The 14,303-nt window shown below is 38.4% G+C and overlaps 1 protein-coding gene across 2 annotated transcripts in view; it reads left to right on the forward strand.

Annotated features, from left to right (window-relative positions):
- gig (TSC complex subunit tuberin) overlaps positions 1-14,303 on the forward strand; it is a 613,633-nt gene that overhangs the window by 338,098 nt on the left and 261,232 nt on the right. For both annotated transcript variants that reach the window (XM_090372592.1, XM_090372593.1), the window contains exon 22: positions 7,950-8,090. In XM_090372592.1, the coding sequence (XP_090228718.1) occupies positions 7,950-8,090 (141 nt within the window). The remainder of the gene's footprint in view (positions 1-7,949; positions 8,091-14,303) is intronic.

Here is a 14,303-nt window from a genome sequence, read left to right on the forward strand (position 1 = left end):
GAAGTAGGTAAAGGAATGATGTATTCTCCTTTGCAATCTACATTTGCTTTGAATCATGCTATCAGCCTCTTGTATAATTTTCAATTTAATTTTCAGGCTTAATTCCGTCCGTAGTTCATCCTTCACAATGATGTTCTTCAGAGTGCACTTACATTGTAGCTACCATAAACTGATTTTATTTACACAAAAGTAAATGCTTGTAAGTCAGTGCCAACCTTCCAAAAGCAAGAAACTGGGTGGCCAGAGGCAGTAACGGGACAACTGTGCCAAGATTTGTATTGAACATACAAAATAACATTATTTATTTCTCACAGGGTGAAAATGAACTTTGTAATACATATTAACCGAATTTTGTAATAGACGAATATATTTACATAGAAAAGCCTATCCTTTCGCAGGGAAATGGTATGTGCTATATATAAATTAGTATGCAATATAAACCGAGATTTTACTGTAGTATTAATTATATCTTTATTACTAGCTGATTTTATATATACATTTATAGGAAGATCAAATTTATGAATTTATAGCTTTTCGACAAAGGTAATATGTATGTAATTTGATTGAATTTTAAATTTTTTTACAATGGCACTAGTGACCACTAATGGAATAATTTTTATTGCAATTTATAATAGCTATAATTACATTGTGTGTGCATGTGTGTACATATGGGTATATCAGATGACAGAGACTTTTGGAGTTGTCAGTCCTATTATCTGCAGATTTAAACAAAATCGCCTACAATATTCAGACATCTGTCCTATCATGCAGCTTAAAATTCATTCTTCTGGTTGTTGGGAACCATTCTGTTACAAGCTCCTGGATATCACTGTACCAGGAAAAGTGTATCCTTTTAGGGCATTTTTCAGTGATGCAGTATTTGTATTAATATAAGTGGCTGGATGTGCCCTCTCAGCAGGACATGGTAAGTGTTAGGTGGTCTTCTTTGTCTCTTTACATTTCTTCCACCACTAGAATTATGATTAATGATGAAATTTTTTCAGAACCTCACCAAGCTTCTCCTCTAAATTTGTTAAATACACAAGTTTAAGGAATGCAACCAAAAATTTGCTTTGTTATCAGCTGGGTAGCATAAATTGTATAAATTGTGAAATTTGACGACATTTCGTAAATATATTCATATTTTGTAAATAGTGATTTGGTTTATATTTAAATTACACCTTTGTTTTCTTGTAGTAAAGTATGTTCTTTACCACCTTCAATGTTTATTTGATTCTAATCAGAACTTGAATGTTATGAATTCTTATGGACAATAACATAACTTATGTCATTGAAAAATTCATTTTGTTGAAGACCTGTTTATGTCTTGAACTCATTGGACATCATTAATTGTTGCTAGACATAACCATATTTCCTTTTTTTGAATATGTAATAATCTCTTTTGTGTAATTCTCTGTATATTTGTATAATTCTGTACAATTTCTTTTGTCACAAACAGTTTGTATAACTACATGTATAAGGTTGTATAATTTTTTGTATACTTCCTTTTGTTGCCAACATTTGAGTGATGCTTTTGTTTAACTATGTCAGGATATATATTTCTAAATGGTTACCCCTGTTATTAAATTAATAAAAATTATATGCTAATCAATTTCCTTCAAATTTAACCTGAAATGGTTTCTTTCATGTTTTATTTTATATTTCTACCTTCAGGCTTGGCCTCTTTAGGCCTACCTTTCTTATTGTACACTCCCTAAACCCCCCTTCCACCTCTTTTTTTTTTTTTTTTTTTTAATTCCTCTCTTGCCAGTTTCCCTGATCTGGTCTGGGCCACTTGTAATATGGGGTTTTACTGGCACCTTCTGGTATAGCACTGCAGAGAGTGATCTTAGGGTCCTCTTGGGAGGTAGTTTTCCTGGTGATCACTGCTTCCTGGTGGCTGGCAGTCCAAACAACATAGCGCTACATAATCACACAAACAACACTATACCCACACATTGACCTAATTCTATAGAGTTTGTATCATTACAGAGAAATACAGCAGTGTTGAACTGAAGCTACTAGGTTCTAGGTGCCACCATTCATTAAACACATATACTATTCTTACAGGTCACTTAAGTGCATCTCAAGCAGTCATCCTTGTGTATGACTACTATATTGTGATTGATAAATGTCTGGTAGCCTTTTTCCTTCAGCACACAAAAACTGTGTAATGGTCCACCCCTACAACTTTGGACAAATTCATGTTCCCACCCATGTATGATGTACTGTAATTGCATGCTGTTTTACTATTATTTCTACCTACACACCTAACCTAGAGGGAACTGTGCTTTATTATGTACGTGCATCCCTTAATTTGCCCTGTTACAGGATTCTAAAAGTATTTCATTTCACAACATTCTAAAAGTATTTCATTTGATCCATTCCTGTATATATGCATATATGTATGTGCATGCGTGTAGTATATGCATTAGCATTAATAGATGCATATGAAGCAAGAAAGAAAGCTTATGCAGCATCAGCCAAAAAAAAAAAAAAAAAAACCTGCTCCCATTAGACCCATCTGTTCGTTCCAAATAGCTGTTCAGCTCAGCCTTAAATTTATTTAGGCTATCAACTTCCATAACAAAGGATGGAAGTCTGTTCCACCAACCAACTACCCGCTGGCTAAAGGCAAACTTCCACACATCTATCCTACATCTGTCTTCACTCAATTTGAATTTAAGCCCTCTCAGGTGATTATTCTGAACAAAAGGAAGAATACCATCAGCATTGAGCATGCTCAAACCATTCAAGGCTTTATACACCTCAATCAGATCACCTTGCAGTTGTCTTGTCTCCAGACACTGTAATTTGCAAAACTTAAGCCGTTCTTCGTAAGAACAACCCTTTGTTCCATTCACTAATCTTGTTGCCCTTCTCTGTACTCGTTCCAACAGCTCTACATCTTTCTTAAAATGAGGCCTCCAGACATGTGTATACAGTACTCAAGGTGTGGCCTGACCATTGCCTTATACAAGGGGATAATCACTTCCTTATCCCTGCTAGAAAAATTCCTGTATATCATTGACAAGACACCATGAGCTACTCTTGCAGACCATCTGCACTGCTCAGAAAAAAAACTTCATATCTGCCGGCACAATTATCCCCAGGTCCTTTTCCATTCTCTTCCATTGTCAGTGTAGTACCACAGAGTTGATACTTTACTCTGGGGTTACTTCTTCCCATATGTAGTACTTTACATTTGTCAATGTTAAACTTCATTTGCCACCTCTCGGCCCATCTGCTCAACTTTCCTAGATCCTGTTGCAGCAGCGTACTGCCATTAGTTTCCTTAACAATCCTGCAACCTTCGTATCATTTGCAAACTTGGCTTGATATACCATCATCAATATCATTTATAAATACAGAAAACAACAATGGACCCAACACTGAACCCTGAAGGACTTCATTAATAACATTAGTCCACGATGAGCAGTGTCCATTAATTACCACTCTCTGTCTTCTCCCACTCAACCATCCCTTTATCCATACAGCAATTTGCCGCCAATGCCACACTGCTCCAACTTGTTCAACATTCTTCCATGTGAAACAGTATCAAAAGCCTTTCTAAGGTCCAAATATATGATATCAAAGTTATTCCCTGCATCCAGTTCTTTTGTTACCACATCATAGTATCCAATCAAATTGGTCAGGCAAGGCTTTCCCTTAAAAAAACCATACTGTGTCCGAGCTATAACTGAAGTCTTGTGTAGATGATCCTGCAATTCTTTTTTAATCAGTGTCTCCATTAAATTTCCTGGAACAGAAGTTAAACTAATAGGTCTATAATTACTTGTGTCGATCTTTGATCCTCTTTGTGAATTGGGGTCACATTTGCACATCTCCAATCCATGGGTACCTCCCCTGAGTCCAAAGAAGTCCTTATAATTATGGCTAAGGGTTTGCTTACTTCCTTTGCTGCCTCCTTTAATATAACTGGATAGATCCCATTCATCCCGGGTGCATTTTTTATGTTTATCTTCAACAATTTCTCCTCCACTTTCCTCTCAGTTATTACAAAATCATCTAGCTCACTGCCAGAGTTTAACTCACCTCTGACATTCCCCTCCCTGAATAACTCCTCATGTGTGAAGGTAGATGCAAAATACTCATTTAGTTTGTTAGCCACCTGAGCAGGATCAGCAACAGTTGAACAATCAATATCCAATGGACCAATCTGATTCATCCCTTTCCTTCTAGAGTTTACATAGGTAAAGAACTCTTTTCTGTTTTTCTTTTCATCCTTTGCCAAAGATTTCTCATAATCTGCCTTCTTTGCCTTCCTAATCTTCTTTGTGACTTGGTTACAGACCAGCTTATATCTATCATAGGCTTCCATGTCATCCATTAATTTATATGTATCCCATGCATATTTCTTCTCTGCCATATATCTCATTAGTTCATCTGACATCCATTTAGGCCTAAACCCTGAACAATATTTCTTAGTTGGTATGTAAAGCCTAGTAGCTTCCAAGATAAATTCTTTGAATGCTTCCCATTTTGAATTCTGTTGTTAACATCATCACCACCATATAGAATTTAAATATTATCTCTGACCACCGTAGTCGCCTTTACGAAAGCAAAAACCCTTCCCTTTACCCCTGTTGGTAGTTACCTCTTTGAGTAAATCCCATTTCAGCACACTGTGATCACTGCCACCTAGTGGTTTCTTTATCTGCAGATTCTTAATGTATGAAGAATCACTACTGATAATCAGATCAAGAGTATTACTCCCTCTAGTTGCTTCCCAAACATGCTGATGTAGAAAACAATTATCCAATAAATCCACAAAAGCCTTGCTAGTGTACGAGTAACCAATCCACAAATTCCAGTCAATATCTGGGAAATTAAAATCCCCCATTATAAGACTCTGATTTACTGGCCTACTCTATTTCCCTGTACAGTTTCTTATTATACTCATCAGAGTCATTAGGCCTATAGCACATTCCTACTCTCAATTTTGATCTCCCAATGCTTATGTCACACCAAACTGACTTGACACTGCACTGTCCAGCAATGTCTACTGGCTTCACTTCCTTGGATTTTGTGTGTTGTTTAACTAATAGCATAACCCCTCCTCCCTTCCTATCCTGTCTATCCTTCCTCTACACATTGTACTCCCCAAATTCCAGTTCTGCATTCCTTATATCTGTGTGACAACATATCTCTGATATCCCAACAATATCTGCCTTTGATGTTTTGAGCAATACCTCGAATTCGTTAAATTTATTTACCAAACTTCTAGCATTGGTGTACACGCAAGTATACATGCACCTGTTCCTATTCTTAGCTACCCTAACACAACCCATATGTTTACTTGTACCGCAATGACTCCCAGCAGTCTCTGAAATATCTTGCAACTTGTTTTTCAGGCTGCTGCTCATTCCAATTGAACACACACACACACACACACACACACACACACACACACACACACACACACACACACACACACACACACACACACACACACAATAAACTGTAAAATCCAGCATATTTCATAATCTAGAAATATTAAGTCAGCAGTCTGGAACTCTTATCAATAGTTGCATTTGTCTTTAAGAAACAAAGTAAAAAAGTGAATTTCTTTTTTTTATAAAAGGCTTGCGGGAATATCTTTTCCTGTAATGTGTTTTTGCATCTATCAAGATTCAAACTGCACAGACAAGACAATGGTTATAATTCTCGCAACAGAACAGAATTGCCCTGGTATTGCACTACTTTCAAATAGATAGCCTGTTTAAAAAGGTTAACTGGCCATTTTAGAAAATCAGACTGCTCTTCTCACAGCCTGTGTCAGGATTAAGTAGTTCCTCATCAGATAGTAGGTAGTCTCTAGTGACAATGCACAGATAAAACAAGTATAGAACATTGTACCACATGTTTTAGCTCTATACAGAATTAGTTTTCAGAGTTCTAATATAGCTGAAGGCCATTGTATTATACATGCAGGTTAAATCCTGTTGTCCACAAAAACAAATTAAAGGATGAGATAGTCATATAAACGTTTACAGATGTAAATAAGTTCAGTTGTTTGTTCTTAATATTTATTATATATATATAATATCGGTGTTTAGATACACAGTAGACACTCTTAAAAAAACTACAAAGTAGTTGTTGTGGGCATCATTTGCTCTTTCTCATATTGTGCTCTGCCTTCACGACGAGTTGCCATGGTACTGCACTACCTCAAATAAGTAACGCTTCACTAATACAGAAGACTATTGTTACTTATTCTCAGTGAGTACCACCACCCAGACATGTTTCAAGGCTATTGGCCTATCATCAGTGGGTGGGCAGGTACCCTAGTATTGCAGTAACAATAATCTTCTCTATTAGTGAAGCGTTACTTATTTGAGGTAGTGCAGTATCATGGCAACTCGTCGTGAAGGCAGAGCACAATATGAGAAAGAGCTAATGATGCCCACAACAACTACTTTGTAGTTTTTTTAAGAGTGTCTATGATGTATCTAAACACCGATATTATATAGATACTAAACTCTTAAAGTATTATGCCATGTGCATTTAATTATTTTAAATTTTAATATTTATTGAAACTGCACTAGGTGTACCTTCAAAAATCTGGAAAATTTTAAAATCTGGCACTTCTCAATTCCCAAGGCTTCTGTATTTTAGAGTTTACATTATATGTATAATGCCAAAACAATTGAAATGAATTTGCAAAATTAAATTTATTAAAAAAACAGCATGAAATTCTTGTTGATTTACAGAGTACCACTTCTCACATTTAGTCTTCAAGTGCTGCAAAATTTCACATTACATAATAATTCAATTCTTTTTAATAAAAGAATTGCGATAATAATTTCAAACACCAATTCAACTACTATTTGCACTCAAATTGGTGGTCTCATTTATTATTGCAGTTATGCTTATACAATGTACCAGTGTGAATGTGCATTTGTACACTGTATAAGCAAAGTTCATATACACTGTGAAATGTGAGACATTTTATTACACTTTGTATTATGCTTATATAACATACAAATGTACATGTGCATTTGTACATTGTTTAAGAAAAACTCATACACACTGTGAAACATAAAGCATATTTTAGATGGCTTCTTGAACACACTGCCAAAGTTCCTGATAAGTTTACTTTCAGTTGTGTACACCATGCTGGCTATGATAGGTAAAAATCAATGGGATTTAGATTTGCTGAATGGACAGGCTGTTTTACTGGAGTATCATGACCATAACCCATCCAATGTTCTGGCTAATAGTTGTTTGGGAAGCATCATACCAATCAGATGGTGTGTGTGTGTGTGTGTGTGTGTGTGTGTGTGTGTGTGTGTGTGTGTGTGTGTGTGTGTGTGTGTGTGTGTACGCCATCATGCACATATTATATGCATTGGTGTGTATCCAAGTAGTCTACAAACATATCTAAAACATGGGTGAGACAGTCTGCTCATTGCCACCAAGACAGTTGTGTCACACTGCTATTCTGGCCCAAGTATTGACAGAAGTGCTATTTGTGGTATCTGTTATGTGTGTTTTATGTCACCCACACATGTTAGTTGTGAATGTTGTGGCAGGTACTTTTATGTAAACCAAATCTCAGGATTTCAGTAAGGAATATGAGACACTCTGTAGACTTCTGGAATGGGCACTTGCAGTAGGCTCTTCATGGCAGGAAGTGTGTTGGTAACACTTTGAATATGATAGAGATGCATCTCCTGTTCCTGTGAAATCCTCCACACAAATGACTGTGATGTTCTCTCAGCTGCCACCGTACTGTGATTATATTTAGTGTCCATTATTTCTTCTACCAAGAGTTTTATATTCATGCTGTATACGAAAATAATTCTCCTATCTTAATTATTGATACATGAAACAAACCACCTTTCAATAATTTTAATATTGTTTTTGGAATAAAGCATTATGTGATTTATATTAAGTTTTTTTGAAAGTTTTACTTTTTTTTTCAGGTTAAAGACAAAAATTTTGGAAATCAAGAGAGTTTGCGTAATACTCCATCTCGTTTCACTCGAACTGATTTTCAGGCCAGTGTATTTCCTGCACTTGCATCTGTTGTAGCTTATCATAGTGAATTAAATTCTTATATGCAGGTATATATAAATCTCTTTGCTTATTGCTTGTATTTAAATAAATTAATACAGCTATAGCATAATCATATGTTGTGTGAATTTTTTTTAGTATTATTTTGTGCTTTTGAAGCTGGTGACTTGTATTAGGATGTTTGGAAATGATGCCTTGTTGCTCTCCATCACCCTGAAACTGGTGATGGCTTGCAATCGGGTGACCATTAGCATTAGTAGAGGCATTTGATGCAAAAACCAGCTTATGCAGCATCAGCCACAAAAAAAAAAAAAAAAAACACTTCCATTTCACCCCTCTGTTCGTTCAAAATACCTGTCCAGCTGAGCCTTAAACTTATTTAGGCTATCAACTTCCACGACAAGGGATGGAAGTCTGTTCCACCGACCAACCACCCGCTGGCTAAAGGCAAATTTCCGCACATCTATCCTACATCTGTCTTTCCTCAATTTGAATATATGCCCTCTCAGGTGATTATTCTGAGCAAGAGGCAGAATCCCATCAGCATTGAGCATGCTCAAACCCTTCAGGGCGTTATACACCTCTATCAGATCACCTCGCTGGTGCCTAGTCTCCAGACACTGTAATTTGCAAAACTTAAGCCTTTCTTCGTAAGAGCACCCCTTTGTTCCATTCACTAATCTTGTTGCCCTTCTCTGTACTCGTTCCAGCAGCTCTACATCCTTCTTGAAATGAGGCCTCCAGACCTGTATACAGTACTCTAGGTGTGGCCTGACCATTGCCTTATACAAGGGAATAATCACCTCCTTATCCCTGCTAGAAAAATTCCTATATATCATTGACAATACACCATGAGCTACTCTTGCAGCCCGTCTGCACTGCTCAGAGAACTTCATATCTGCCTGCACAACCACCCCCAGGTCCCTTTCATTCTCTACCACTGTTAGTGTAGTACCACAGAGTTGATACGTTGCTCTGGGGTTGCTGTTTCCCATGTGTAGTACTTTACATTTGTCAATGTTAAACTTCATTTGCCACCTCTCAGCCCATCTGCTCAACCTTTCCAGATCCTGTTGCAGCAGCATAGTGCCAGTAGTGTCCTTGACAACCCTGCCTACCTTTGTGTCGTCTGCAAACTTCGACATTAAGCTTGATATACCATCATCAATATCATTTATGAATACAGAAAACAATAATGGACCCAACACTGAGCCCTGAGGGACTCCACTAATAACATTAGTCCACGACGAGCAGTGTCCATTGATTACCACTCTCTGTCTTCTCCCCCTCAGCCACCCCTTTATCCACAGCAGCAATTTGCCTCCAATGTCACACTGCTCCAATTTGTGCAGCAGTCTTCCATGTGCAACAGTATCAAAAGCCTTTCTAAGATCCAAGTATATAATATCAAAGTTATTCCCTGCATCCATTTCCTTTGTGACTGCATCATAGTATCCAATCAAATTGCTCAGGCAAGACTTCCCCTTAACAAAACCATGCTGTGTCCGAGCTATAACTGAAGTCTTGTCTAAATGATCCTGCAGTGCTTCTTTAACTAGTGCCTCCATTAATTTTCCTGGAACAGAAGTTAAACTCACAGGTCTATAATTCCTTGTGTCAGCCTTTGATCCTCCTTTGTGAATTGGGGTCACATTTGCACATCTCCAGTCTGTGGGTACCTCCCCTGGGTCCAATGAATCTGTCATAATTATGGCTAAGGGTTTGCTTACTTCCTTTGCTGCGTCCTTTAATATAACTGGATAGATCCCATCCACCCTGGGTGCCTTTCTTGTGTTTATCTTCAACAATTTCTCCTCCACTTTACTCTCAGTTATTACAAGATTCTCTAGCTTACTGCTAGAGTTGAATACACCTCTGGCTTTCCCCTCGCTAAATAACTCCTCATGTGTGAATGTGGATGCAAAATATTCATTTAGTTTGTTAGCTACCTGAGCAGGATCATCAACAGTTGACCCATCGATATCAAGTGGACCAATCTGATTCATTCCCTTCCTTCTAGAGTTTACATAAGTAAAGAACTCTTTGCTGTTTTTCTTTGCATCCCTTGCCAAAGATTTCTCGTAATCTGCCTTTGCCTGCCTAAACTCCTTTGTAACTTGGTTACAGATCAACTTGTATCTATCATAGGCTTCTGTGTCATGTGTTAATTTTGTATGTATCCCATTCATGTTTCTTCTCTGCCATATGCCTCATCAGATCATCTGACATCCATTTAGGCCTAAACCTTGAACAATATTTCTTAGTTGGTATGTAAAGCCTAGTAGCTTCCAAGATAAGTTCTTTGAATGCTTCCAATTTTGCATTTGCTGTTGGTAACATCATCAGTTGGTCCCACTGTATAGAATTTAAATACTGTCTCAGTCCATCGTAGTCGCCTTTACGAAAGCAATAACCCTTCCCTTTACCCCTAATGGTAGTTACCTCTTTGAGTAAATCCCACTTCAGCACACTGTGATCACTGCCACCTAGTGGTTCATTTATCTGCAGATTCTTAATGCATGAAGAATCAGTGCTGATAATCAAATCAAGAGTATTCCTCCCTCTACATGCCTCCCGAACATGCTGATGTAGAAAACAATCATCCAATAAATCCACTAAAGCCTTGCTAGTGTGTGAGTGACCAGTCCCCAAATTCCAGTCAATATCTGGGAAATTAAAATCTCCCATTATAAGACTCTCTGATTTACTGGCCCACTCTATTTCCCTGTACAGTTTCTTATTATACTTATCAGAGTCATTAGGCCTATAGCACACTCCTACTCTCAATTTTGATCTCCCAATGCTTATGTCACACCAAACTGACTCGACACTGCACTGTCCAGCAATGTCGACTGGCTTCACTTCCTTGGATTTTATGTATTTCTTAACTAATAGCATAACCCCTCCTCCCTTCCTATCCTGTCTATTCTTTCTGTAGATGTACCCCCCAAATTCCAGTTCTGCATTCCTTATATCTGTGTGACACCACGTCTCTGATATCCCAACAATATCTGCCTTTGATGTTTTGAGCCATACCTCAAATTCATCAAATTTATTTACTAAACTCCTAGCATTGGTGTACAAGCAAGTATACATGCACGTATTTCTATTCTTAGCTACCCTAACACAACCCATGTGTTTACTTGTACCGCAATGACTCCCGGCAGTCTCTGAAATATCCTGCATCTTGTTTTTCAGGCTTCTGCTCATTCCAATAGAAGCAGTGCAAGAATCTCTTTCACCTCCGCCAGTGGCTACTGTTAATCTATTCGTCTTTGTCTCCCCCCAAGCTAGCAGTTTTCCGACCCACCTAACACTGCCTCGATAGCATCAGCAAATATTCTTGCACCCTTTCTATTTAAGTGTATCCCATCCCTGTAGAAGCAATCTCTCCTGTTAACAAGTACAGTCCAGGCTGAAAAAATTCTACCCCTTGAGCCTTGCACAATCTTTCCAGGGCCGAATTGATCGAAAAGGCTCTCATCATATACTCCCTCCTATCTTGTCTGGGCAGAATTGCAGACACTTTCAAATTCAACCCTATTTCACGGCTTTTTTTCAACAGTGACCTGTACTTGTTAAGCAATTCTGCCGGTCTCCTACTCTTGATATCATTAGTGCCAACGTGTACAACTATATCACCTTTTGTGCCCTTAAAAGATGATATCTGCTCTACAACGTCATCAACATTTGCCCCTGGCAGACATACCCTGGTCCTGTTCCACCTATCCTTTTTACAAAGCATGTTCCCCATTTCCCTGACAATAGAGTCACCAAAAACTACTAGTTCCTTTGGGACCAGCGCATTCTGCCTTGGGGGTTGCCTCTGTGTTGGGCGACGACCAAGTGCAAGCTCTGGCGTTGATGTGGGCAGCTGAGAGCTTGATGGGCCCCTCAATTTAGTTCCTTCGAGGGCATCCGCCCTGTCCTTCAAGCTCTCATATAGGCCCATAAGAACGCTGAGTTGTTGCCTGATTTCGATACACTCCTTGCATCGCGCACACACAAAGACATCCCCCATGGCAATATCATGTCCCGTACCTGAATGCTCCACAAACATCATGCAAGCTGTGCATTTTAGAAGGCTGTGTTTCAGAAGGCAACTGCCCCCCTCAGTTCTCCTCTGAGCCACAGCACTTCCATTAGCTTGAGCCTTTTGTTTTGCTGCTCTGGTCTGAGTCATGATTTCTTTTAATTTAAATAAAATTTCAATTTCAGTTTATAACCCTAACTTATCTCCCAACACAGTTATAACGGGATATATATTTTTTAGTGTCAAGTATTAAATATCTCCGAGTTCCCTTTATATAACTTCCGTATCAGTTATGTATTAATTAATTATGTTACGTTTGTAATCTAAGTCGGTATATGTATTTAGTTAAAAGTACAATTTAAATGCCAACGAAGTTCAACAAGTTTAATAGATTTTACCGATCACTGAAAATATTATAACCTATACTATACTAACGCTAACTAGGTTCTATATATAACGATCGTATGACAAAGACAAGGGCGGGAAGTTACGAACGGTAAAGATATATGGACACTTAAGTATTAATTAACTTTCAAATCTAACTTTCTAACTTTCAAACAAACCATTGCCTGTTTAATGGTCCCACAGGAACTAGTAGTTGTTGGTGACTCTATTGTCAGGGAAACGGGGAACATGCTTTGTAAAAAGGATAGGTGGAATAGGACCAGGGTATGTCTGCCAGGGGCAAAGGTTGATGACGTTGTAGAGCGGATATCATCTTTTAAGGGCACAAAGGGTGATATAGTTGTACACGTTGGCACTAATGATATTAAGAGTAGGAGACCGGCGGAATTACTTAGCAAGTACAGGTCACTGTTGAAAAAAAGCCGTGAATTAGGGTTGAACTTGAAAGTGTCTGCAATTCTGCCCAGACACGATAGGAGGGAGTATATGATGAGAGCCTTGTCGATCAATTCGGCCCTGGAGGGATTGTGCAAGGCTCAAGGGGTAGAATTTTTTTCAGCCTGGACTGTACTTGTTAACAGGAGAGATTGCTTCTACAGGGATGGGATACACTTAAATAGAAAGGGTGCAAGAATTTTTGCTGATGCTGTCGAGGCAGTGTTAGGTGGGTCGGAAAACTGCTAGTTGGGGGGGATACAAGGACTAATAGATTAACAGTAGCTACTGGCAGAGGTGGAAGTGATTCTTGCACTGCTTCTATTCAAATGAGCAGAAGTCTGAAAAACAAGATGCAGGATATTTCAGAGACTGCTGGTAGTCATTGCGTTACAAGTAAACACATGGGTTGTGTTAGGGTAGCTAAGAATAGAAACAGGTGCATGTATACCTGCGTGTACACCAATGCTAGGAGTTTGGTAAATAAATTTGATGAATTTGAGGTATTGCTCAAAACATCAAAGGCAGATATTGTTGGGATATCAGAGACGTGGTGTCACACAGATATAAGTAATGCGGAACTGGAATTTGGGGAATACAATGTATATAGAAAGGATAGACAGGACAGGAGGGGAGGAGGGGTTCTGCTATTAATTAAGAAACACATAAAGTCAAAGGAAGTGAAGCCAGTTGACATCGATGGACAGGGCAGTGTCGAGTCAGTTTGGTGTGACATAAGCATAGGGAAATCAAAATTGAGAGTAGGAGTGTGCTATAGGCCTAATGACTCTGATGAGTATAATAATATATTGTACAGGGAAATAGAGTGGGCCAGTAAATCAGAGAGTCTTATAATGGGGGATTTTAATTTCCCAGATATTGACTGGAATTTGTGGGTTGGTCACTCGCACACTAGCAAGGCTTTTGTGGATTTATTGGATGATTGTTTTCTACATCAGCATATTCGTGAGGCAACAAGAGGGAGCAATACTCTTGATCTGATTATCAGTAGTGATTCTTCATGCATTAAGAACCTGCAGATAAATGAACCACTAGGTGGCAGTGATCACAGTGTGTTGAAGTGGGATTTACTCAAGGAGGTAACTACCATCAGAGGTAAAGGGAAGGGTTTTTGTTTTCGTAAAGGCGACTATGATGGTCTGAGACAGTATTTAAATTCTATACAGTGGGACCAACTGATGATGTTACCAACAGCAAACTCAAAATGGGAAGCATTCAAGGAACTAATCTTGGTGGCTACCAGGCTTTACATACCAACTAAGAAATATTGTTCAAGGTTTAGGCCTAAATGGTTGTCAGATGGACTAATGAGACATGTGGCTGAGAAGAAAAATGCATGGGATACATACAAATCAATGGGTGACATGGA

Source organism: Mastigoproctus giganteus, chromosome 4 (assembly GCF_048544385.1).
Source record: "Mastigoproctus giganteus isolate SK-2022 chromosome 4, ASM4854438v1, whole genome shotgun sequence".
Lineage (NCBI taxonomy): Eukaryota > Metazoa > Arthropoda > Arachnida > Uropygi > Thelyphonidae > Mastigoproctus > Mastigoproctus giganteus.